Source organism: Aedes albopictus, chromosome 2, assembly GCF_035046485.1.
Source record: "Aedes albopictus strain Foshan chromosome 2, AalbF5, whole genome shotgun sequence".
NCBI classification, from domain to species: domain Eukaryota; kingdom Metazoa; phylum Arthropoda; class Insecta; order Diptera; family Culicidae; genus Aedes; species Aedes albopictus.
In genome coordinates this window covers 223,653,622-223,678,021 of record NC_085137.1, presented here as the reverse complement: position 1 = coordinate 223,678,021, position 24,400 = coordinate 223,653,622, and the positions used below count along the sequence as shown (strand labels likewise).

The window sequence follows — 24,400 nt, the reverse complement described above, 5'->3', positions numbered from 1 at the left end:
TGACCATTCGACCAAGGTGGACGAGGGCGGGATTGGAAAGTATCCAGTCGAGTATCCAGTCGAGACCAATCCATATTTTGCAAGGCTATGTTCAACGCACGAAAGTTGGTCTTACGAAAATTAAACACTCCAGTGTCATCAGGTTCTTCAAATCGGACTGGAGGCCAAGTTCAAGTTGTTCTATCTTAGGATTCAAATAACCGAATGAAATTAAATTTCTATTCCCTGTAATTGTATCAAAAAATCCTTCAAATGGATAATCAGTGAAATAGAAATTCAACATAAGGCAATGTTAATGTTGTTAATTAACTTACACTTCGCTTTCTGATCTATGGTGAAAAAAAAACAACAATATTGAACTAAATAATTAGCATTACTATTTTAAACAAAACATTGACATTGTCGATATTCGATTTCATGCTATTAATAATAGAGTAATTGCTACACAAATTCGCTACAAATTTCCTCCGTATGCAATTTCACTCACATCAAACATATACCATTACATCACTTGCAGAGGAAAACCCGGCCGCCATGCAGCGAGGTGGCTCCATCGCTCGACACAGTTCAACCACCTGGCAGCTCTACCTGTTGGCTGCCGCGGTGACCCTGTTCGCCCGGATCTACTATCGGCCCAGTCGGCGGCTCACGTAGCAATGGCTGTAAACTGCCCCTTTTCGGATTCATCTCCAATTTGGGCAGAGTACCACCGAGCACTTGAGCCACTCCAAAGGCCAACCAACAACGGGAGCACACATGCAAAGTAAGAGGGGGCAGCGCAGAAATAGACGTGAACAAAATCAATTTTTGGGGGCGATATCGACGAACGGCGGATGGAGAATGGTGGTACAACCGCCCCCACCGTGCAGAAGGGAGCGAGCAGCCAACGTTTGGTTGTTGCGAGCAAGGTAAGCCATATCATCTAACCCACTGTACCGTTTCTTATTTACAGCCTCACGCACATCCGTTGATTGGGTGCAGGGCAGGATCCAAAATGGTGATGCTCACCGATAACCCATGCAGCTAAACTGTAATGGAATAATAAATTAGATCAAATTTTGATACGAAACGTACGGATACCATCGTCGTGATAGGAGAACACTTTCAATACCAATCTGCCGTTATTGGTTTGCCAAGATAGAAGGAATGTGAAAACATTCCCGAGTGCTTTGGTGGAATAGCTCTTGTCAAAATATTTGGAATACACTTTCGAAGGAATTGTAAAAAATGCAAAATTGAACAGCTGTTAATAAATCGCTGGTCGAACACAAAGCTTGAAAGCTAATGTCGCTCTACAAGTCATCGGCGTTATGTCAAATGTGAAGTATTCTAAGAACATTTTAGATCAGGATCTAGACCAACACCCGGCATTTTAAACTGATCTTTTAATAATTTATTTCATCTTTTGCACCGTATTTGACCCCCTGCAAAATTAGTTTGTCCCACCACAATATGTTCCCACCAGTTTTAGCATACATTGATTCGTTTCGCTGCTGGAATTTTTCAGCGTCGGTTACACTTTTTGGGTGGTGCATGGAATAATCGGTTTGTTTACTTGCTACTTCCTTTGGTGTTTGATGTGTGAACACATATTTTAAGCGATTGAACATTCGCACGGTAAAGCAAGATGCAATAACCGAACTCACTTACTTCAAAAATGATGGGCTATGACCCGTACCCAATCGCTTCCAGTCGCCCTGAACCTTTTGAGTCCGTAGGACCTTCCCAACTTCTCAATTGCTTCGTTATTTAATGAAAAATCAACAACCAAAAATTGAGGAAATGGATCCAGTTTCGCCTTAATAAGTGTTTCCCGAGTACTCGGAAACGCAATTGCTGAATATTCGCCATGTGATAACTGAGTTGGCAGTGGCCAGATAATGCAATGCTTTGACCAGCATGCTGCAATTCTGATTTGACAGATTTGTTAGATACTTTACCACCCCTAGAGATGGCTCAGTACAATACAATTCTGTTTGACGACACATGACTCCAAACTATTCCAGTGCTGAGTGGCAGCCCAGGTGTCAATCTGAAGCTTCACCCAACACTTACCGGAATAGCTGGCTCAGGGCCAATGAAGTCATGTGATGCTCCAGAGCGAGCTAACTCATCAGCCAATTCATTTCCAGCGATGGAAGAATGACCAGGTACCCATACAAGGTGAACAGAGTTTGCTGAATTCAGCTCCTCGATTTGAGTTCGACAAGCGATAACTATCTTCGACCTGGAGTTGGCCGAAGCAAGTGCTTTAATAGCAGCCTGGCTATCTGAACAGAAGTATATTACTTTGCCCATTACGTGCTGCTGAAGTGCTGATTGCACTCCACATATAAGAGCAAAGATTTCGGCCTGAAAAACGGTGTAGTGTCTACCAAGTGAAGAAGACTGATGCAGTCTTAGCTCACAAGAATAAACACCAGCACCTGCTCGACCTTCGAGAAGGGAGCCATCAGTTTAACATACGTTGGTTTGCCACAAACACTCAATTTCCTAATCGCCGCTTGACGCAATGTCGAGAAGAGATGTCGGTTTTTGAGCATTTGGTGAATCCAATTGGAAATCATTAGAGATATACCATGACTGCCGTAATTCTGCAAAGTGACGCAAGCGCTATTCAAAATGTCGATATTTTTTGGTATATTATATGTAATATCTGGTGTAAAAATAACACTGTGGTATGCCTGCTGTATTAGAATGCAAGATCTAGTCGTAATCTATCATCTATGGAAAGAAACTAAGAGAATGAGCAGGAGTTTTATGCATAATAACCATTAAATGGGCAAAAACTATCAATGTCGCTTACGTCACTTTGCAGAATTACGGCAGATGACCCCATGCGGCTTCCAATATGGCATCGAAAGGCACGTTGTCAAAGGCACCCTCGATATCTAAGAAAACACCCAAACAACCTTGTGTAAAAGAGTCACAGTGGACTTACCAGATTGGTAGGCAGTTGGTTCACATGAAGAGGCACATTGGCCAGATGAACATCACGGATGTGATGATCGACTATGCGTTCTAAGCATTTCAGAAGAAAAGAGGTCAAACTGATAGGTCTGAAGCTCTTTGCTCCTTCATACGATGCGCGACTCAATTTCGGAATAAACTTCACAGTAATATCCCGCCAGGATTTGGAAATATACCCTGTAGCAAATACCTTGATCCATACTCTACATGTGTGCGAAAACCGATTTTGAAAATATTGCTTCGTTATTTAATGAAAAATCAAAAACCGAAAAAAATAGAAAATGCTTCCAGTTTCGCCTTAAGTGAAACTGACTTCAGAAATCTGAATCTTCAGGACGTTCTGTTGTTCTTGACCCGCTGTGGTAAAGAGCTATAGGCTCTCTTTACGCTTTATGCGTTATTACAGTGTCCTTTTCAGGACAATGGTACAATGATACATGTTGCCCATTTTACTGGCATTTTACCAGGTTAGCTGGTATGTCTGAAACATACTGGAAAAACTTGTAATTAGAAGGCACGAAATGTTGCTAATTGGCAAATTGAGAGATGAAATTTGTGAAAAAAATCGCGTTCTGGTGGGATTCGAACCCACGACTCCGTATTCGCTAGACCGGCGCTTTAACCAACTAAGCCACAGAACAGGTAATGGTTCTGCGGAATAGAAAGCCAAACTGACTCCGAAGCCGCACCGTGAACACTCCTATTTCACAAACTCATCTCTCTTTTCGGCTTAGATGCCAATCCACAACACACTCCTGTTTGTGCCCACTACCTACAAGTGCGAGCGAGTTATTTATATGAAGCCGAGACTTACTCTCGCACTCCGCATACCTAGCCACCAGGCAGTTTGTTTTGCTGGTGTCTAATTAGTATGCGTCGAGAGCTCGGCACGGTCGGACGCTCGGACGACCGAACTGCGCCAAGTGACGCCAAGTGTACCCTTGCTTGCGTCACTTGGCGCAGTTCGGTCGTCCGAGCGTCCGACCGTGCCGAGCTCTCGACGCATACTAATTAGACACCAGCAAAACAAACTGCCTGGTGGCTAGGTATGCGGAGTGCGAGAGTAAGTCTCGGCTTCATATAAATAACTCGCTCGCACTTGTAGGTAGTGGGCACAAACAGGAGTGTGTTGTGGATTGGCATCTAAGCCGAAAAGAGAGATGAGTTTGTGAAATAGGAGTGTTCACGGTGCGGCTTCGGAGTCAGTTTGGCTTTCTATTCCGCAGAACCATTACCTGTTCTGTGGCTTAGTTGGTTAAAGCGCCGGTCTAGCGAATACGGAGTCGTGGGTTCGAATCCCACCAGAACGCGATTTTTTTCACAAATTTCATCTCTCAATTTGCCAATTAGCAACATTTCGTGCCTTCTAATTACAAGTTTTTCCAGTATGTTTCCTTTTCAGGACGCTATGTGAACCCATTGTGGTACGCTTTTGCGAGCATGACGATCCTATTCCCTTACCTGTCCTTTCCCATGTCCTATCCTTTTTCCTTTCCTTCTCCGTCAGGTAAATGATGAATAGGCTCGTGTTCATGGTGATGGCACAAATTCCCCGAATGGAGGAAAACGTGCCTCTACAGCCGACCTACTGATACCTGATACCGGTATGACCTACGAAGCCGACTCCGAACTCCTGGACCACCTTTTGTACCGCATCTGAACTAGCCATTCTCCGAGTCCACACGCCGTTTCCTCTATAGCTCCAAGACGGTGTGGATGACAGCCGTTGCCATGGCATTCCAGCCAAACTCATCCCTAGACATCCTCTGGACGAAAGGCGGCCAAGGACTGGGACCATGACGCGAAAAAGCCCCTCGGCTATCCCCTCCAACATCTCTGGAGATTTCTCTGTAGGAACCATTCAACCTCTCGTCTTGGCCATCATGATCCTATAGGTATCACCTCATGAATTGACACTCTGACAGAGACCCTCAAAGCAGGCCTTTTTGCTTGCCCTTATCTCGGTCTTCAGCGCGACTTTAATGGCGGCGAACACCACCCACCATTCGTTTCTCAGATCGTGCTCGCTGCATCCGCCACCTATCCCTTGGGCAGGTGCGACACAGGTCCGCAATCGCTTGGGTTCACCAGTAAGACATTGGTTTCCCATTTCTAGGGTGGACTCGCCTAGGCATGGTTGCATCGCACGCACGAGAGCACCCCTACCAGCTTGTCACCGTCTAAACCAAGTAGGTTTCGCTCACGGCGGAGTGCCTTCTTAAATACCCCTTCGTCGGAGTAAGATGTCTTCGACCTGCATGGGCTTTTTTTTTCTTGTATGGGTACACAACCACTGCGACCATTAATTGATCTATTGTGGTAAGACCCAGTTGCTTTATGCAGTGCATTATTACACTCACTAGTATAAAGAACTAGCGGCATTAAACCACAGTCTGGAATAGCTTCCAAAATGAAAGCCACTATCTTCTTGGGATTTATATTCCACCAGATATCATGCATGATGCATCCACCGAAATAACGTTCTCTCTTCCTAAAGAGAAAACTACACTCACAAAGTGGATGTTCCGAGGTTTCAGAGTTGAAACCACAGAACCGACATTTTTCTGATTGAATCTTCTTGAGCTTCAATAGAAAGTGTCGAGATGGGCAGTGCCCGATTAACAATACTGTGTACACACTTAATTTGCGTTTACTAAGTTTCAGTAGTGTGTTCGTGTTTTTCACGCTTGGCACGATGAATCTCTTTGACTGGGATATAATGTCATGGGCTTTGCCTTGGCCTAGTAGCCTCTTCCTCTACCCGCTGTTGTTGTAGTCAATACTGTAGCGAATCGCCGCGTGATCGCTGTGAGTGTAGCTATCGTCTACTCTCCAGTTTGAACTACTTGTCCTGGCCTAGACTACAAAAAGTAACGTTCTATCGACTCCGCATCGTTCCGACTAAAGGTATTTTTGGTACCGACATTAGTCAGGTAGACATCTAGTATGACCAGTGTCTCTAGCAGGATCTGACCCCGCTGGTTCGCGAAACGGCTTCCCCATTCCACGGCCCAGGAAATAAAGTCACCCGCTATTACCACCGGCCTTCGCCCTGTTAGCACAGTCGTCATACAGTCCGGCATCTGCATGAACTGCACGATCGGCCATAACAGCTACAGAAGACGACCCCGTTTACTTTGACGACCACGAAGCCCTCATAGGTAGCAGACACCAACTCCTGGACAGGGTATTTACCCATCGTCCATATCGCCGCCATTTTCCTGGACCCATCCGCGACTCCATTGCCGTTGCCAGCGGGTACTCGGTATAGGTCCGCTATGATGACGGTATCCGTCCCCCACTCAGAAACCGCCTGACAAAGCAGTTGCCGAGCCGCGTCACAGTGGTTCAGGTTCAGCTGCGTTGTGATTCGTTCACGGCGGCTTTCTTGAAGGCCGGGCACCTTGGCCCATCCGCTGGGTGCCTGTTGTTCACGGATTTCCCTGTACAGATCAGGCAAACGGGTGGATTTGTTCAGCCTTGTGCCTTATAGCCTTCGGTGCCGCATCTCCTACACAGTTTGCTCCTGCCAGGACCTTTACAGTCCCATGACTTATGTCCTGGTTCCAGACACGTGAAACTAAACTCCGGTAGTTCGTGGAACGTCAGATGACATACGCACCAGCCAACATTAATCCTCCTTACATTAACGGACATGATAACGTCCGCCACAGGAAGCTGAACCAAAGCTACCTGTGTCCCTGCCGGCCCCTTTCGTAGCCTAACGGCTGCAGCGACTAACTGCACCTCGCACTGTTGCCGTAGTGCCGCGATGAGCTCTTCCACTTCGGTTACCTTGTCTAGGTTTTTACGCTTTGATGTGACGTCCCTAGCTACCCCGACCTGCGGCTTTATCTTCTTTTTCCGCTTGACCTTCGTCCAAGGAGGGAGTGGGGGGGTGTTGTCCTCTCCTTGGTTCGCCCTACTCTGTGGTTGCTGGGGGCCTAACAACGGTCGCCAGCCTTTTCAGGCTCCCTTCCCTGCTTTTACCTGGATGAGGCCCGACTTGCCGGCAATACTGCCGACCTTCTGGATTAGTATTCGCCTAGTCTTGCGAGCACCGCCAGACAGCTCCTCACCTGACGGCTGCTTCACTCGCTTCTGCGAGTGCTTATCATGAGCAGTCCCATCCACCACACCTTTTGGACTACCTGCGAAAGCGAAGGCCCTCGTCTGGGTAGGCTTTGTGACCCTTTCTTTCACAGGTTCCGCCGCTGCTGCAGTCTTCACACGTGATCCTGCTTGGCATCATCCATCGACTTACGAAGTCGCAACAGGGCCGTTTTCAGGTCCTTACCTACTAATGTTGGACTTCGTGGACGCAAAGTCGATGATCTTGCCCAGCTGCGCACAGCCACCTGGATTGCGGGCAGTTCTCCTCTTTTTTGGGTGATGGCCCTCAACAACCACGCTCCGTCCAGTATATCCACCGGCTGGCTTGCCGAGGAGTGGATCGGAACTCCCACACTGAAGCTGCGTGCGCAGCTTCCCACACCTGCTTCCTCACTTCTCCTTATGGAGACCTCATCATTCCATTTCTTGCGAAGGGATTAGCCTCGCCACTACCACTACCTCCTTTGTTTTGATTTGCTTGTTTATTTGTCTTCATGTTTAAATCCCAAGGTCCGGGAAAAGAAATCCACTACCAGAGCTTAGTTTAGCGTAGCTTAGCTTAGCTTAGCTTAGCTTAGGCTGACTGCGCACATCTATGGTTGCTATTCCGTGATTGACCCGAACCAATGACAGTTGCACAATGAATCAACTGAATAATTGACTGGGAGTGGTCAATATTCTCACTGTGCACGCTTCAGAGACTCTCTTTAACGGTACAATAACGGCGCCGGCCACGTCCTTGCAGTCAGATTGGAAGAGGGAGGGTATATTAGTAACAACCTTTGTTAAGTGAAGTGAAGGCCCGCGTTTACCGCTGCGACTCCACCAAAGGCTGCAGGAAGGAGTGTTTGTTAGTAGGAAAGGTATCGTTGGGTCTGGATTCACTTTGATAAGTAATATGACCTTCGTGTCATGCTGGTTGCCGCGCTATTGTTTGCTTTACGCGGAAAGCAAACAATCGATCACCCACGTCAGGTGGTCACTTAATATTTCGAATCGAACCGCGGAAGCTAGTCGCCAAATATTTAACTGCAAGTGACACGAACTGCACACGATGCAAGCTGACGCACTATTGTTCACTTCATATGAGAAGCAAACAACTGATCACCCACGTCAGGTGACCGTTTAGTGTTGCTACAAAAGACGCGAAGTGCTCATTTCCGAATAGGGAAAAAGAAAAATCGAACGACCGAAGCAAAAGCGCGCGACACCGGCACCCGGACGAAATCCCATCACACACTGATGCACGCTGGGTCCACCGCCGTTGAAATGCTCACTACCGAATAGGGAAAAAGAAAAATCGAACGACCGAGGCAAAAGCGCGCGACACCGGCATCCGGACGAAATCCCATCAAACACTCGAACTCTTCAATATTTGTTGGGCAGATAAACGAGAAATTTGTTCAATGTTTTATATCGTATACTGTTAGTTATTTTAATAATATGGAACGAGCTCACCAATAGCTGTCAATCCAAGTGTCCAGCGATTATATGCTGCTAATCGACGGGGCTAAAAGCAGCATCTGGCCACCGACTGGCATCGCCACAGCAATTAACACCACCGACGAACCGACGTGACAGTGGTGTTTCAAAAGTGTCTCCCCTAAATTTAACGGTCGACCAGCGAAGCGAGCGAACGCTTCTGTCAAATCAGCGCAGACACGAACCTTTTCCTATATGAACACACGGAGGTTTGGTGTCAAGCTATCGAAACAACGCGAACCGTTATAGAGGCGGCGGTAGTGTTCGGCTATTTTTCATCATGGCGTCGGGGACAACAAATTTGAATTTATTTGTTCTAGCTGTCACGTCGGTTCGTCGGTGTTAACACTGCCTCGGCTAACACTACAGCACCCGAACCGAACTGTTTTTCCCGCTCAACGACGCGACGACACAAAACTTGACTGGAACTGGCCGCAGCGAGCCACCTCCAGCGTCTAATCACTACGGCACCTGACCGAACCGAACTGTTTTTCCCGCTCGACGACGCAACGACACAAACTTGAAATCCACTACCAGAGCCCTGTATTAACTCGGTAAGGGACGAAATACTGTGAGGGGTGCCCAGATACCCCACAGGTTTCGTTAAAGATCGAGCATATTTTTCATCCCCTCGATAACTCATTTTTCGGCACGGGTCGCTTGACATCTTGAATTGAGGTTAGTAATTCTTAGTCGGCGAATACGTGGCTGACTCACAAGCGGTGGGGGGGCACCCTACGACGGGGAGCTTGATTATGGCGATCTGTGTGCCTGCTCGGCCCTTTTGCAGGCTGATCGATGCACTTGGTGCATTTACCTCGTGCTGCACTTTAAGTGCGGCCAAGCTCATCTGCGTAAGTGATCTCGTCCAGAGCCACCTCAGCCATTGGGGCTGTTACATGCTCTTTTTCGCCCAGTACCTTTTGAGCTATTGCTTTGCAGAAGGTGCCTTTCTCGACCACCTCCTTCTTCAGTACTAGCATCATCTCAATAGTACTGGTGCGCCATATGCTTTTTACATCCGCACCCAGCGGTGAGAGATGATTTTCGCCACGCATGGCCCTCAGCACATCGGAGTATGTATCTGCCTCGGTTTCTAGCCGTCCAGATGTTTGGCACCTACCTACTACCTACACAACCCGCCAATACCCGTTGCAATACTCAGTATTGCAGTACCCAAAAAGTATTGAAAGATCTAATTAGGTTATTGGTACAGGTTGCATTTTCAAAAAGACCCTCTAATAAGTGATTTGTGCCACACAAAACCTGAAATAATCACATTTTAGGGTGATGCAAAACTTTTTAGGGTAGTGCAATATTCAGTATGACCTTGAGTATGAATGTAGTGTATGTTATGGTGGGTAGTGCATGTTCTTGGAGGTCGAGAAATTGGTGAGTCGTGGCCATTTTCGTTCGTTATCTAGTAGGCGCTAAAGTTTCCCATCTTCGTTCTGGATTCCTCCTTCTGGTATACCTGAGCGTTTAAGTCTCCTATGACGGCCCTGACCCCGGCCATGGCCATTTTCTTCTTTTCGCCAGTTGAAGAAAAGTGCGTGTCAATCGACGGTTTGTGTGGTTATGCGAAAACTAATTGAAATCAAAAAGACAAAATGAAGCATAACCTCAATATTTCGAGGTTCCACTTTGAGCCATCCATATTACTCTCTTACATATCGTCCCCTTCATGCTAAAACTAGATAACTCGACGTTTTTGAGTTGAATATACCATTATATCGAGCATTTTGAGCTCTATAATATATCCAAAGTCCAATGAAATACGATTATAAATGACGAAAATATTCACCATTTTCAAAACTAGGTATCTCAGTGTAGAATACAAGAACTGAGCGCTATAACTGGGTAACTAAAGGTGCCATTAGACTGTTTGTCATTATGACAAATATTTGCCATTGAAGCCCGACATTTATTCAAGGTTGCCATGATTCACGTTGCGTTGGTCATATGTTGAGCTTGTTTGGCCAAGTATTTGTCATCATAGGAAACACACTAAGGCTTCTTAAGAAAATCATATCTATTTCCAACCGCACAGGTTAAAAAGCTATCGAACGCTTGGACGTGGAAATGTTGCTAGTCATTCTTTTGTAAGTAGATTGAAAATCTACTACTGTTTTTTTTTATTTTAGGCCTAAAAACTTAAAAAAATACTTGTATTGATTTAGCTAAAAACTGTGATTGTTCGTAGACGATTATTTTATGAACATTTTGAGGTGTCGTGGTGATAGAGCAGGCATCCTAGCAAATTCAGTAACTACATGTTAAGTTCAATATGTGAACCCTTTTAAATTTACATACTGCAACAAGAAAACTAAAAAGAATGATACCAATAGTGGTAAAAACTAGGTATCTCAGAACATCTGCTCATTTATTTATGTTGCATTTTGAGTGCTATATTTAGGTAACTCGACAATTTTTCAACCATTTATTGTTTTTAACGAAGGTTTAAACCAAAATAGTTCAACACTTTTTCTTGCAGCAAAAAGAATAGAAGCTGAGTAAGCAATCAATGATAAAAATAATTATTTTAACCGTTATGTGTCCGACAAACCTTTTGCTTTTTTCTACACCGTGTATTTTAAATGGGTGCTGGGTACCCGGGTACCCTGTCGGCCACATAACGCTTAAAGGCTCCTTGCCTTTGGAACAACTGCATGAAAAATTGTAAAATTTCCAGTCTTTTTTTCTCGAAACTATGATTTTCGAGTTACCGTAAAATGGGGTATCTTTGATAATGCGGGTAACTTTGATAGTGCGGCAGGCATTGTGTAATTTATCTTATAACTATGATTCCTTCAACCAGTTAAGAAAAAGGGTAAACGTAAATCAATTTTATACATATGAGAGTTCATCTTAGACGCATTTTCATTAAAATCTAGTTTATGTACAACTTTTTGGGCAAAAAATAAAAATTGTTGATATTTTTGTCATTTATCAACCCCTTCAAACAATCTGCTATACGACTTAGTTACAACTATTTTTTCAATGAATGGACTCTTATTCTCGATAGATTCATCATAGTAGATTCCAAATCTGGCCTTGAATCTCTTAACGAAGTGTGTTTTTACGAAATGGAAGCAATTTTGTATATTGGGATATTAATCTCCATACATTGATAAACGCCTAAAAGTATGCAATGTCCTTGTATTTTCATGTAGATAAATGTGTGTTGTTCAAAATTTGTGAATAAAACATTGAAAAACAACCCAAAAAAAGAAAACTAACCATGAATAGCATGTAATCATATGTTGATGTACCATTAAGCATTTATTATTACAAAGATAATGATTTTTGATAACTAAATTTATTGTGTTTTGCACTCAATACTCCACAAACTCATTTTTATATGTTGAATTTAGTAAAAAATCAATGTTTTGCTATGAAAATTCTATCTTATATATTCCACAAGCCTTCTCTCATCATGTTCATACTCCTAAGATGTCAATCTGTGATTATTTTTTTGAGATTTGATGTGTTTTTGAGGCATTATCAAAGTTACCCCAAAATGAAAATCTGATTTTCGGTTATATGAAAAACTAAAAGTTATCTAAAATATTCCAGATTATCGAATCTTTTAATTGCAATTGATAACACAAGTTTACAAAATAAAACGAAAGTCGTGAACTTCTGTCAACGACCAACATTTTTGAAGCACAATTTAGTGCTGATTTCGAAACCGACCTTCAAAAAATTTTAAGTAGAACAGTTTTTGAGTTTTAGCTCAATATCGAGTTTTGAAACTTTTCAAAATATGTAATTTACTAAAATTCAAATATATTACGTTTTGTTCAACCAATTTCAAATCTTTTTCCATAAATTAAAAGCTGAATACAATACCATTCGATCATCTGAAAACAGGTTTTGCGTCAGATTGATGAAATTCAAGATATTGGCGAGTTTAAGGGACAATCTTCTTAAATTTTAGCAAAATTTCCAAAAATTTTTGAAGATATGTATTTTTTTCAATAAGAAAAACCCAACTTAAAAATTCTTTCTCGACGTTTATTTGACATATCATATGTAGGCGAGTTACAGTAAAAATTTCAGCTCAATCGGAGCATTGATTACGGAGAATGAGATTTTTGAAGTGAGCGACTTTGCTTAAAAATAGAACAAAAATCGATTTCAAATCATCAGCCTTGTATGGAAAGTCGAAAATTTTTTCGCTCTACTGTATTTTTTTCCTTCGCGTTTTCGAACTCAGGGCATGATTCTACACCAAAAATGATCATCAGCTTACCGAGTTCAAAAATGCTGTAAACTAGTGTAACTGATACCCCAGTACTTGTTTTAAAAATATAAAACACGGGGAAATACTGTTACATGTAAAAATATTGAGAAAATTCGCTGAAAAACTATCAAAGTTACCCCATTTTACGGTACCTAGTTCTAGCATTAAGGGGACGATATAGTTATTCAGTTTTGAATCCCTGGGCTTGGTTTATATCTTCCAGGAAGCATTGAATTTCGGCATATGATCATTGTGCTTTGCAGTGTTGATTGGTTGAACTGAATGTAGATTCAATGGTAAAATTTTAAAATCAGTTATTTCAATCCTCTGATATAGTGATTCCAATCATACTACGGCATAGCACGGCGGTATATTGTCGAAATCACTTATGTATCGGGAAAATATAATTCCAAGCTGGTGAGAATATTACGCCTTGATATGATCCCAGTCAGACCCTTGATGGGACAATAATGTGGGATAGTTGTGGAAATACCATTGAAGGTGGTAATATTCTCCGAGGCTTATGAAATCCAACAGGGCGCGTGCATTAGGCTGCGGATCTATGCTAAGGGAGATCAGTAGCATCTGTGCAAAGTAGGACAAAATGCCGTTCTACGAAAACGCAGTGTGAGTGATCTCCTATGGTGCTGTAGTACTACAAATGATCTCATTCTCTGGGAATTCTAACCTGAGCTATCCAATATCTATCTAGTCCGTAAATAGTAAAACAACGACCATAAGCAAAACAGCATAACAGTTTAACGTTAAAAGCAAATACTTTCTAAATTTGATAAGGTTTTGAAGACAAACACGAGATGAGTATCATATTTTCATTTTCCAAAGAATTATTGTCATAATCGTAGGCTGGACATAGGGTCACTTCAAGCAACAGATTCAGTACTACAAATCCACGCGGACAATTTCATTACAAACTATTGATTCTCGTCGATCTTATGACGGAATGGCTCAGCTATGCTGCAAGATTCTAGATTAGGGTCCGTTCATAATACACATAGGCAATATTCGTTGACTCTCTCTTTCCCTCATAAAGTTGTATCCGTACGTGATTTATGAACGGTCTCCTAACTAAAATAAACATACTTTTTTTTCTCTCTAATGGGGCACCCAGAGAAAAAATCTTCATAATAATACAACCATTGCTATATTAAAAATTATTGTACTTACCGCAAATAGAAAAGAACACTAAGAACGAAAAGAAAAAAAACATCAGTAATGGAGCGAATGAAATTCAACGGAGGCGTAGCAATGGTACGGCTTATACCAGGAGACGGACACTGCCTATTTGCTTCTCTGGTGAATCAATATTACGGATACAACATCAATGAACAGTGCCACAAGGATGAAATCAGAAATCTTCGTAGGAGGATAGTGCAACACATAAAAAACAACAGGAACCGATTCCAGACATGTCTAGAGCAAACTGCTATGGAAGAAGGTTGGAACAGAAACGAAGATATCGAACAAGCAATTGAAGGATTCCTTACAAGACTAGAACACGAAAGAGAATGGGGAGGTGAAGAATCGATTGCGGCGGCGTCGGAGATACTAAAATGTAGAATAGACGTGTTTCACGAAGAAGGACCTATCATAAGATACAACGAGCCGGCGGTTGATAATCAGCTATTGAAAATTGCATATCGACTTCCAACCCGCAATAAGACCAGATACTCTGGAAACAGAATCAGAAATCACTACGACAGCGTGATTCAAATTCTGAATCTCCAAAATAGGGAAAACGTGAACGCCGAAACGAGTGGAAATCTGTACGAACTACCAATAACTCAATTACATGCCTGGCAAGAAGCAGCAATGCCGAATGAATGCCGGATCAGCCAGAGGACAACTTCGTCGCAAATGGATCAAGCATCATCACAACCAACAGATGTGGAGAGATCGAAACTAAGGATCGCTAATTGGAATGTAAGAGGCTGCTCGGATAGAAGTAAGCAAGAAACACTTGATTTATGTTTCAAGCTTAAAGGATATGACGTTATTGCGCTGCAAGAAACTAGGATGGCTGGATGTACCATAATAACGCAACATTATCACTGGTTCAATGTTAATGATGATGAAGCACTGCGTGATCGAATTGGCGGAGGAACGGCTATTCTGATTAGGAAAGCGTTGTACGAGGAGGGAAGCTTCAAGAAGATAAGCAGCAACTCATGCTCGTTCCGATGTAACATATTAAAAGATCCAGTCATGACCATATCAACATACATAAGAAGTGCGGAGATCAGGACCAATAACGAGTTCAACACGCTACTAAACTACATAGGGGCTGTCCATAAACCACGTGGTCATGAGGCGGGGGGGTTCGGCCAATGACCATTTTGTATGGACGAAAAAAAAAAAATTGTATGAACTAATGACCAGGCGGGGGGGGGGGGGGGGGTTGAGAAGTCCCAGATTGACCATATAATAACGCATCAGATGAACGACATCGTATTCCCGGATGTAAGAGCTTTCTTCCACCCTACCATTCAAAGCGATCATAAAATATTGGAGTTCAGTCTAAAATCGAAGCGACAAACGGAAGCAGCGGAAAGGCAAGCGAGAACTGCCCCCCATCCTACAAAAAGAGTGAAGCTGGACACCGACAAACTTAAAACAGACGAAGAATGCAGGAACCAGTTCCAGCAGATACTGGACCATCGACTGAGGATCGCAACCAGACCGGATACAGAGGAATCAACAGAGGAAATGTGGTCGAACATAACGGAAGCTTTGAACACAGCGGCGACAACAGCAGTAGGCCCAAAGAAATCGCCTATAACACCACGAAGGGCAGCGGCATCGAAAAGATATTTCTTGGCAAAGCAGAAACTACTAGAAGATCGGAACAACGGCCAACGGAAACAAGAGAAAGCATATGCGCGAAAACTAAAGGAAGAGGCTGAAACACAGCACTTTGAAGACAAAGTAAAGGCTTTTCTTGAAGAAATCCAAGACGTTAATCCACTGGAGCAAATGACACGGACGTTCCGATTCCTGAAGGAACACCGCAGAAACTCAGCTTCAAAAAAACGAAAATACATCAGTATACAAAAATGGGAACAAAAGTTGATAAATGCGCAAAGAAATGGAGATTTCAACCGACTAGACGAAGAAGGTAGCAGCCCGGGGCTAGAACCAACTCGACAGGAAGTGGATAACATCGTACAACGAATGAAAAACAATGCATCCCCAGGGACAGATGGCCTGCCAGCAGAGCTCTTCAAATATGGCACAGAAAAGCTAGTTGATGCAATGTTGGAAATAATGCAGAAAGCATTCGCAGAAAACTGCATACCTAATTCATGGAAAAAGACGTTACAGATCCCAATTCCAAAAGTAACAAACCCACAAAAACTGGAAGATTACCGGTGCCTTACATTGTGCAACGTTGCGTATAAAATGTATGCAACCATCCTATTGAACCGACTGAGAGAGCAGCTGCCACCAATGTTATCATACCAGATGGCGTTCCAAGAAGCTCGAAGTGCGGCCGACCAAATTTTCGTCTTTAGAAGGATATTGGACGAAAGATGGAGAAAGGGAAAGAGCACAGTGTTATTATCAATAGATCTAAAGCAAGCATTCGATACCATCGATGTCACGAAACTTGCGCCGATTCTGCTAGAAATGGGAGTCTCGCCAGCACTCATTAATAGGATCATAGAGGCATGCTTGGTAGAGGAGACGTCACTACAATGGTATGGTCAGAGAACCTCTAGCGTGTTGAAAGGAAGGGGCATCAAACAGGGCTGTCCACTCAGTCCGCGCCTCTTCATACTCATGCTTCATCACGTATTAATGACGATGAAAGAATTCGCACCAGAAATTAACATGGAACATATTAATCGGTTGCAAATCCCATGCATCTTAGCATACGCAGATGATATTCTGATAATCTGCGAGACAGATGAAGATGTTGAAAGAATGCTCGCAATGCTGGAACCATTACTAGCATCAGTAGGACTCCTAATCAACACAGAAAAAACAAAAGTACTATACAGTCAGGTTTTTTTTACGCGGGGGATACGTACCGCGTAAAAATAAAACTCAGTTCAAAATTCAAAAAACCGCGTAAAAAAAGTCTCACCATTTCTCGACGAATCATGCAAAAATAAGACGATGAAATTTTTTTTTGTATGGAGTTTTCATTTACGCGGCCGCGTAAATGAAAACCGCGTAAAAAAAGACCTGACTGTACAGAAACCCATTCGATACCGCGAACATAGATCCAGACCGGACACAAACATTCGGGACATATGAATTACTAGTGGTCACTAAGTTACGCTACCTGGGAGCCTACATAACAAGCAGCCTAACACGAAAGGAAATAACAGCAGAGAGAATAAAAAAAGCAAAGAAAGCATTTTACGCTCTTTGTTCATTCCTGAGAAAATATAAGCTGAAATGGGAAGTCATTAAAAGACTGTACCACACTCTGATAACTCCAATCGTAACCTACAGCATGGAAGTGTCAACGAGTCTTAAAAGGAATAGAAATGACCTGAGAAAAATGGACTAAGAAATGTTAAATACACTGATTTCGCTGAGCAAGGATAGGGAAGTGCTGAACGAAACAGAGGAAGGAACCAATTCGGAAAATACAGAAACCGGAGGCGATTCGGCAGGGTTAAATAGGAACGAACAATCACACAGTCAACAAGAACCGGAAAACAACGGAGAATCAAATAAAACAACCAAACTGTTAGAAGGACGCACAATCAACAACAAGATAAGGGTAGCTAGGCTGAAGTACTACGGACACGTCATCAGAAGCGGAAACGATGGAATTTTGAGGACGGCGCTCCGATACAGAATTAAAGACAAGAAAAAAATAGGCAAACCAGCTTGCACGTGGCGGACATCGATGAGACAGGACGTTGAGAGAAGCGGAATCCCATTGGAAGTGTGGCAGGAATGGGCCACAGATAAATCCAAAATGGACATGGAAACCAAAAAACTATACGGGACCCTGCACGAATCAGAAGAAGATGCAAACAGCAGCGAGGAAGACGAGAATACAGACAACGAAATCTTACCATCAGACTTTGAGGGATTCACAAGTGATGATTCCTCGATATTTGAAGGATTTCTTGAGCCATAAGGGAAAAAAACAAATAATCATTAATAGTTGTAAGATATAAGGCTAAGGGTAAGTGAAACGCAACATAGAAGGTTAAAACGTATGAGGCACATTTGCTGAGGCAAGATTATTTAGGGGAGAAAGAGAAATCCAGTATTTAAATAAGTGAATGTTTAGTCATTTCCTGTCTTATGATATTGCCAAGTCTTACAGCTTTCCCCCTTTGGTCATAACTAAAGTAGATAAAATAGACCTAGATCTAAGTGAGCAAAAAAAAATAGAACGACAAATCAATCACATTCAAACTAATACTGTATGCCAAATTACTAAATAACACTTAACACTTATTATTTACTAATATATATTCTTCTCTATCCTCTATGTGTTGTCTCTACGTTTCTGCCAAATGTTGCATGGTTCGAGTCCATGTGGACAAGCCCGTGCACAAGGGGGGGGGGGGGGTTTTGGGTGTTAAACCCTCCCCATTTCCGATGCTCCATACACTAGGCGCCCCTCCGCCTTTTGCCAAAATTGGGAAAAACCCCTCCCTTGGCGCCACTTCTGTGCACGGGCCTGCATGTGGATATGGATGGGACATAAGCATGAAACCCTAAAATATTCCAGATAAACACATAGTACAACTTCGAACAGGCCACCTCGAGCACACCTCGGTGGATACATGCGACCCCCGGAAAGACTGTCAACGCTTAACAAACGAAAGTATCATCGACATATGTAAGTAAACAAACATTAAATATTCTTCGTCCACGCTCCACCCACGGAACGCCAATTCTCATCATAAACAGGTAAATAACCAATGTACACATCGGAATACTAGATTCTACAGGAAATGGGTGGGAAATTATACTACCTACGGCCTTTCGCTATGTTAATGAATCTTAAATTAACGGCTCGCGTGTGGGCGAGTAGCGTGTCCTTAAATCACTTTCTTAAAGTTAAACTGTTTAAATCATTTAAATTAATTATTTAAAGTTAAAGTTTAAATCATCTAATTAATTCTTAATCGTCACTAACAAACTATTAAACAACATTAAGGTGAAGATATGACGAGGCTACACCACGGATTTTTGATGATTGGCTGCCCGCAGGTGATAATCAATCGATCGACTTTTCAGCGCAAACCGACATTGGGTTTTTGTGATCTGTGCTCTTGAAGGTTCGGGCTGTGGCTTCGTCATATGTTCATTTTAACACGTCGAGTTTTGACATACATTTCAGAATATTTTGTAGCCGAAAAGTTTCGATATCGTCAAGTCTGTACCAAACCCCCAATCCACACCAAAATACACTTTTCCTATCCCATGGCGTTTATGTGGTCAGCAAAGACTATTCAGCCATTACCCCTCCTTACCATCGGCTTTGGACTGACTTGCGCTCTCATTGCCCCACCAAATGCTGCAAAATGAAAAATGAAAATGAAAATGATATAGTTATTCAGTTTTGAACATTTGAAAATAATCAATTAATCTTTCGTTCCATTTCCAGATATCGTCACCATGCTCACCAGGAGCCGAAACAAAATGTGATTAGTGAAATGTAGGTTATAAGTAGCATAAGTTAAAATAAGACTCTTTCGCTTAGAATAGCAAAGCAAATCATTAGACCCATCTGTACATAGAAGCTAGAGCATTTACGGTAGATGGAACACAAATCGAACACATTGTTTATACCTAATTGGTTTTCAATGAGGTTTAGCAACCAAATTGGAATACTTCCGAGAATCCATTTTGACTGTGAGTGAATGAGAGAAAGTTGCATTCGTTGCTGTGGACATGTTGAAATAAATTGAAATCCGAAACATACGTATAGCTGCTGTTGTTTGATTCTATCACAGTTCCTTTAATGTTTCACCACAGTGTCAGAGCAATAAAAGACAGGTAAGTAATTGCTGGGTCAGTCAGTCATAGTAGCTTGATTTCGCGAATTCTAAATCGATTTATGTTGTTCTTGGGCCACACGAGCCTCTCGAAAAACTGTTCGAAAAGCGATCCGTATGATGATAAAAATCGTATGAACGGAATACCAACCCTATTTTAGATATGATACGTTATCTGCTATTCAAAAGTGAACGCATTGAAAATTGGATTTCATGTCGAAAAGAACGTATCTACGTACATATCTAATGAACAAAACCCGATTGAGGTAGCAGAGCGAAATTCGAAATGCAAACGAAGTTCTAAAAACATTGCATATTTTTGATTGAACATCATCAGCACGTGCATTCATATGCTGCTGCTCTATACTATTATTTGAGTTCTCTCTGGTGGGTGATTGTTAGTGATGTAAACCACTTTATTTTTCAAGTACAATCAACTTATTGGTAAGGCTCATGGGCGTAGCCAGAGGGGGGGCAGAGGGAGCGTGGCTTTTTTCTTGAAGTTCGAGGAAACTCGAGAATTGAGGATTTTATCCAAAATTCTCAAACTTTTTTACTCAAAACCAACAAACAAAATCCGGTATGTTATGAGAAAGACTCTCTAGAACCACATGCTGCTATAGAGTGTAGTAACTCAAAATTAATGGATTTTCCCTAGTATTCAATTCAAACAATAACGCAAAAAACCTAGGATTTCTTTATGAATTCCTCCAGGGATATCTTCAGAAATTCCTCCAGGTATTTCTGCAGGAACTTCTCCAGGAATTCCTCAAGTGACTTCTAAAGGAATTTCTCTTTCGTAAATTCCCTATTGACGACTTTGCGGGGTTCCCATAGTGATCATTTCAGAGCATGCTCCCAGAAAAGCCTCAGGAATTCACGATTACACGATTTCTTCAGAATTTTTTACAGATACTTTTGCAAGGATGCAACAAATAATTCCTCCATGAATATTCCCATAGCAACCAACAGCGATTTCATCATGGATTCCGCAAGAGATTCCTTCAAGGGTTCCTCTAGGGGTTTTACCAGACATTACTCCGGGCATTTCTCCTGGCATATCTTTGGAGTTTTCTCCAGTGATTGTTCCAATGTTTTTGTTTAAGTATTCCTTCAGGAATATCTTCCGGCATTTCTAAATTTATTTTATTCAGATTTCTGCAGATATTCCTTTAGAGATTTTAAGGGATTTTTTCATATATACCTACAAGAGATTGTTCCAATAACTCCTTCTGGAGTTATTCGAAGTATTTCTGAATGATTTTTTCTTCCAGGAATTCTCTTAGAAAATTTTGCCAGAGACAAAAATTATCCCAGAAATTCCTTCAAAATTTGATGCAAAAAAACCTTTGGGAGACTGCACACATTCACACAATGCCTCCAAGATATCCTTTAATAAATCCAACAAGAATTCCTTTATTTATTTTACTTATTTATTTGATTGAGTATTGCAGAGTAAGGCATATTCCTTTTTCATTTCTACAATGCAGATATAAATTCGACTCAAATATTATAAGGAATCCCTTCAGGCATACCTTACTGAATTCCTACAGCGATTTCTCCAGGAATTTCTCCAGGAAATTCTCCGGGGATGCCTTCAGAAATTCATTCAGGAAGTCCTCCAGGAGTTCCTCAACGAACTCTTTTTATGGTTCTGGAATTGGCTTCTTTAGCGGTGTTGAGATAATTTGATATTCTGAATCTGCATGTCAAACTGAGTCGAAATCCAAATTTTCATGAGTTTTGGAGCCCAGGAACATATTTAAAAATCAATTTGAAGTTTGTATGGGAGCGATTTGTCGAATCACCCCTCGTCGCAGTTTGTACTGAGCGAAGCTGTCAAACAGTTGCCCAGCTGTCAAAAGGTGATTTCAAAAAATCTCTTTGAAATTGATTTTAGGTACCAAAACAAAGTTCTAAAAATCTGAAAAAAATCATAGTGACTCAGAAAAAGGTGCTCTTTTGTATAAAACTAAAAAAAAACAATACATTTTTCTAAATTTTAAAACCCAATTGTCCAAGAATTCCTTCTGCGATTTCTTCAGTACTTCTTCCAGAAATTCCTCCAAGGATTCCTCCGGGAATTTCTGCAGGGAACCCTCCAGGAATTTCTCCAGAGATTCCTTTAGGAATTTTTACAGGCATTTAACATTGAATAACGAAATAAAAAAAGAAATTCTTCACGAATTGCTCCTGGGATTCCTTCAGCCATTACTCCAGAAATTCTTACCGGAATTCCTCCAGGGACTCTTGCAGGCATTTCTTCAGAGATTCCTTTGGGAATCACTCTAGAGATTCCTCTAGGGATTTCCCCATGAATTTCTCCAGGAATTCATGCAGGGATTCCTCCATGAATTCTCTCAGGGAATCCTAGAAGGATTTCTCCACAGATTTCTGTTAAGATCCCTCCAGTGATTCCGCCAGGAATTTGTTCAGAAATTTCTATAAAGATACCTCCAGGCATTCCCTTAGGGATTCATCCCTCCAACAATTCCTCCAGGAAGAACTCCTCCAAGAATTTCTCAAAGCATTTGTTCAGGATTTTATCCTAGGGTTCTCCCAGGGACACCTTCAGGAACCACTCCAAGAATTCCTGTAGGAATTATATCAAAAATTCCTTCACGTATTCCCTCAAAAATCCTGCAGCAATAACTTCTGCATTTTCTCCAGGAAGTTCAGACATTTCTCCAAGAATTCCTCCAGGAATTTTTCTAGGAATTACTCCAAGTATTCCTGCAGGAATTCCTCCAAGCAATCCTCATGGAAGTCCCTTCAGAAATTCCTACAGCAATTCCTTCAGGAGTTTCCCCAGGGAATCCTACAGCGATGCCTTTCAAAATACTCTTCAAGAATTCCTCCAGGAATTTCTCCTGGAAATCCTACAAGAATTCTTTCAGAAATTCATCCAAGAATTTTTCCTCCAGGTATTCCTCCAAGCATTCATCCAGAGATTCCTCTACAGATTCCTTCAAGTATTGCTCTAGAAATTCCTGTAGGAGTTTCTGTAGGAATTCCTTCAGGCATTCCTTCAGGCAAGCCTCCAGACATTCCTTCAGAAATCCCACCAGGCATTCCTCTGATAATTCCTCCAGGCATACCGCTTAAAAAATTCCGAAAATTGATTCAGGGTTGCTCCCAAGGGTTTCCCCAGGAATTTATACAGGAATTCCTTCATGGCTTTCTCCAGGAATTTTTACAGTAATTCCTTCAACAATTTCTTCAAGAAATTGTCCAGAAATTACTCCAGGAATTCCTCAAGGAGTTTCGTCAGAAACTTCTCCAGGGATTACTTCCAGAAATTATTCGAGAATTCAATCAGAGGTTCCTAAAGGAATCTTTTCAGGGATTGCTCCAGGAATTCATCCAGATATTTCTCCAGGAATTGCTTCAGGGATTCCTCTAGGAATTCCTCCAAGAATTTATCCAGATATTACTACAGGTATTCCTGCAGAAACTCATCCAGGGATTCCTACCAAAATTTCTTTAGGAATTCAATCAGAGATTCCTAAGGGCCTGTCCATAAACTACGTAGACTTTTAGGGGGGAGAGGGATTTGGCCAAAGTCTACACTCCATACACATTTCGAAAATTTTTGTATGAACAAAAGTCTACGGAGGGGGAGGGGGGTCTGAGATGGTCCAAAATTAGTCTACGTACAGCTGTGTTCATTAAAGTGGCAGCGAAAGCCTGTATGTAAAACCTGTAGTTAATGGGCAACTTTGACATGCTGTTACTTTGTTCTGCTATAAGCGAATAAGCTGAAAATTTGACTGCGAACTACAAAACTGGTGAATATTGTTATAGTAAAATTCAAGAATTTTCAAAGCACGTGGAAAAAAGTTAAACACTATGTGAAAATGATCAAATAATAGTAGTGTTTGTTTTGTTTATTTTTATTCGGCAAACATTTTTTAAAATTTTCAACTTATGTATTAACTGGTAACCAAGGCGTAACCTGATCGAATGGCGTGTGGAAATGTTTATTGTTTCTTCAAGATAAAGCTACATTTCAATTTATTTACACTGCTATGTATTATTTTGAACAATTTCACATAGTGTTTAACTTTCTCCACGATCTTCGAAAATCCTCAGAATTTGCTTTAACAATATACACTATATTTGTAGTTTTCACGAATTATATTAGGAATTCCTCCAAGGATTGCTCCGGGAATTCCTCTAGTGATTTCTTCAGAAGTTCCTCTCTTCAAAAATGTATTTAGGGATTCGCACAGATATTTCAGAAACCCTTCCATCATCTTTTCCAGGGATGCATCAAAGATTTATATAGTAATAATAATACATTAACACTTTTTAAATTACTTCAAGGATTTCTAGAAGAATTACTCCAGATATTTATTTTAGAATTCTTTAAGATGATTTGAGAGTGATTCAATTATGAGACAGGAACTCCAGGGCAGGAACAGAAGTCATCCAGGAATTCTTTCACAATTTTCTCCAAGAGTTCACCCACAAATTTGCTCAAGAATCCATCCATGGAATCAGTAACGGAAAACAGTGAGGAATGCAGCTGAGCAGACACAAACGCAAAGCTATCCTACTCGTGAACAACAGCAGCCAGAATATATTCGCACTT

At 41.8% G+C, this 24,400-nt stretch overlaps 1 protein-coding gene across 1 annotated transcript in view; it reads left to right on the top strand.

Annotated features, from left to right (window-relative positions):
• The window catches only part of LOC115259068 (zwei Ig domain protein zig-8), a 186,200-nt gene extending 166,468 nt beyond the window's left edge, over positions 1 to 19,732 (top strand). The window contains exons 10-11 of the mRNA XM_062851202.1: positions 518 to 908; positions 19,416 to 19,732. Of these exons, the coding sequence (XP_062707186.1) occupies positions 518 to 654 (137 nt within the window). The 3' untranslated portion in view covers positions 655 to 908; positions 19,416 to 19,732. The remainder of the gene's footprint in view (positions 1 to 517; positions 909 to 19,415) is intronic.
• The last annotated feature ends 4,668 nt before the right edge of the window (positions 19,733 to 24,400 follow it).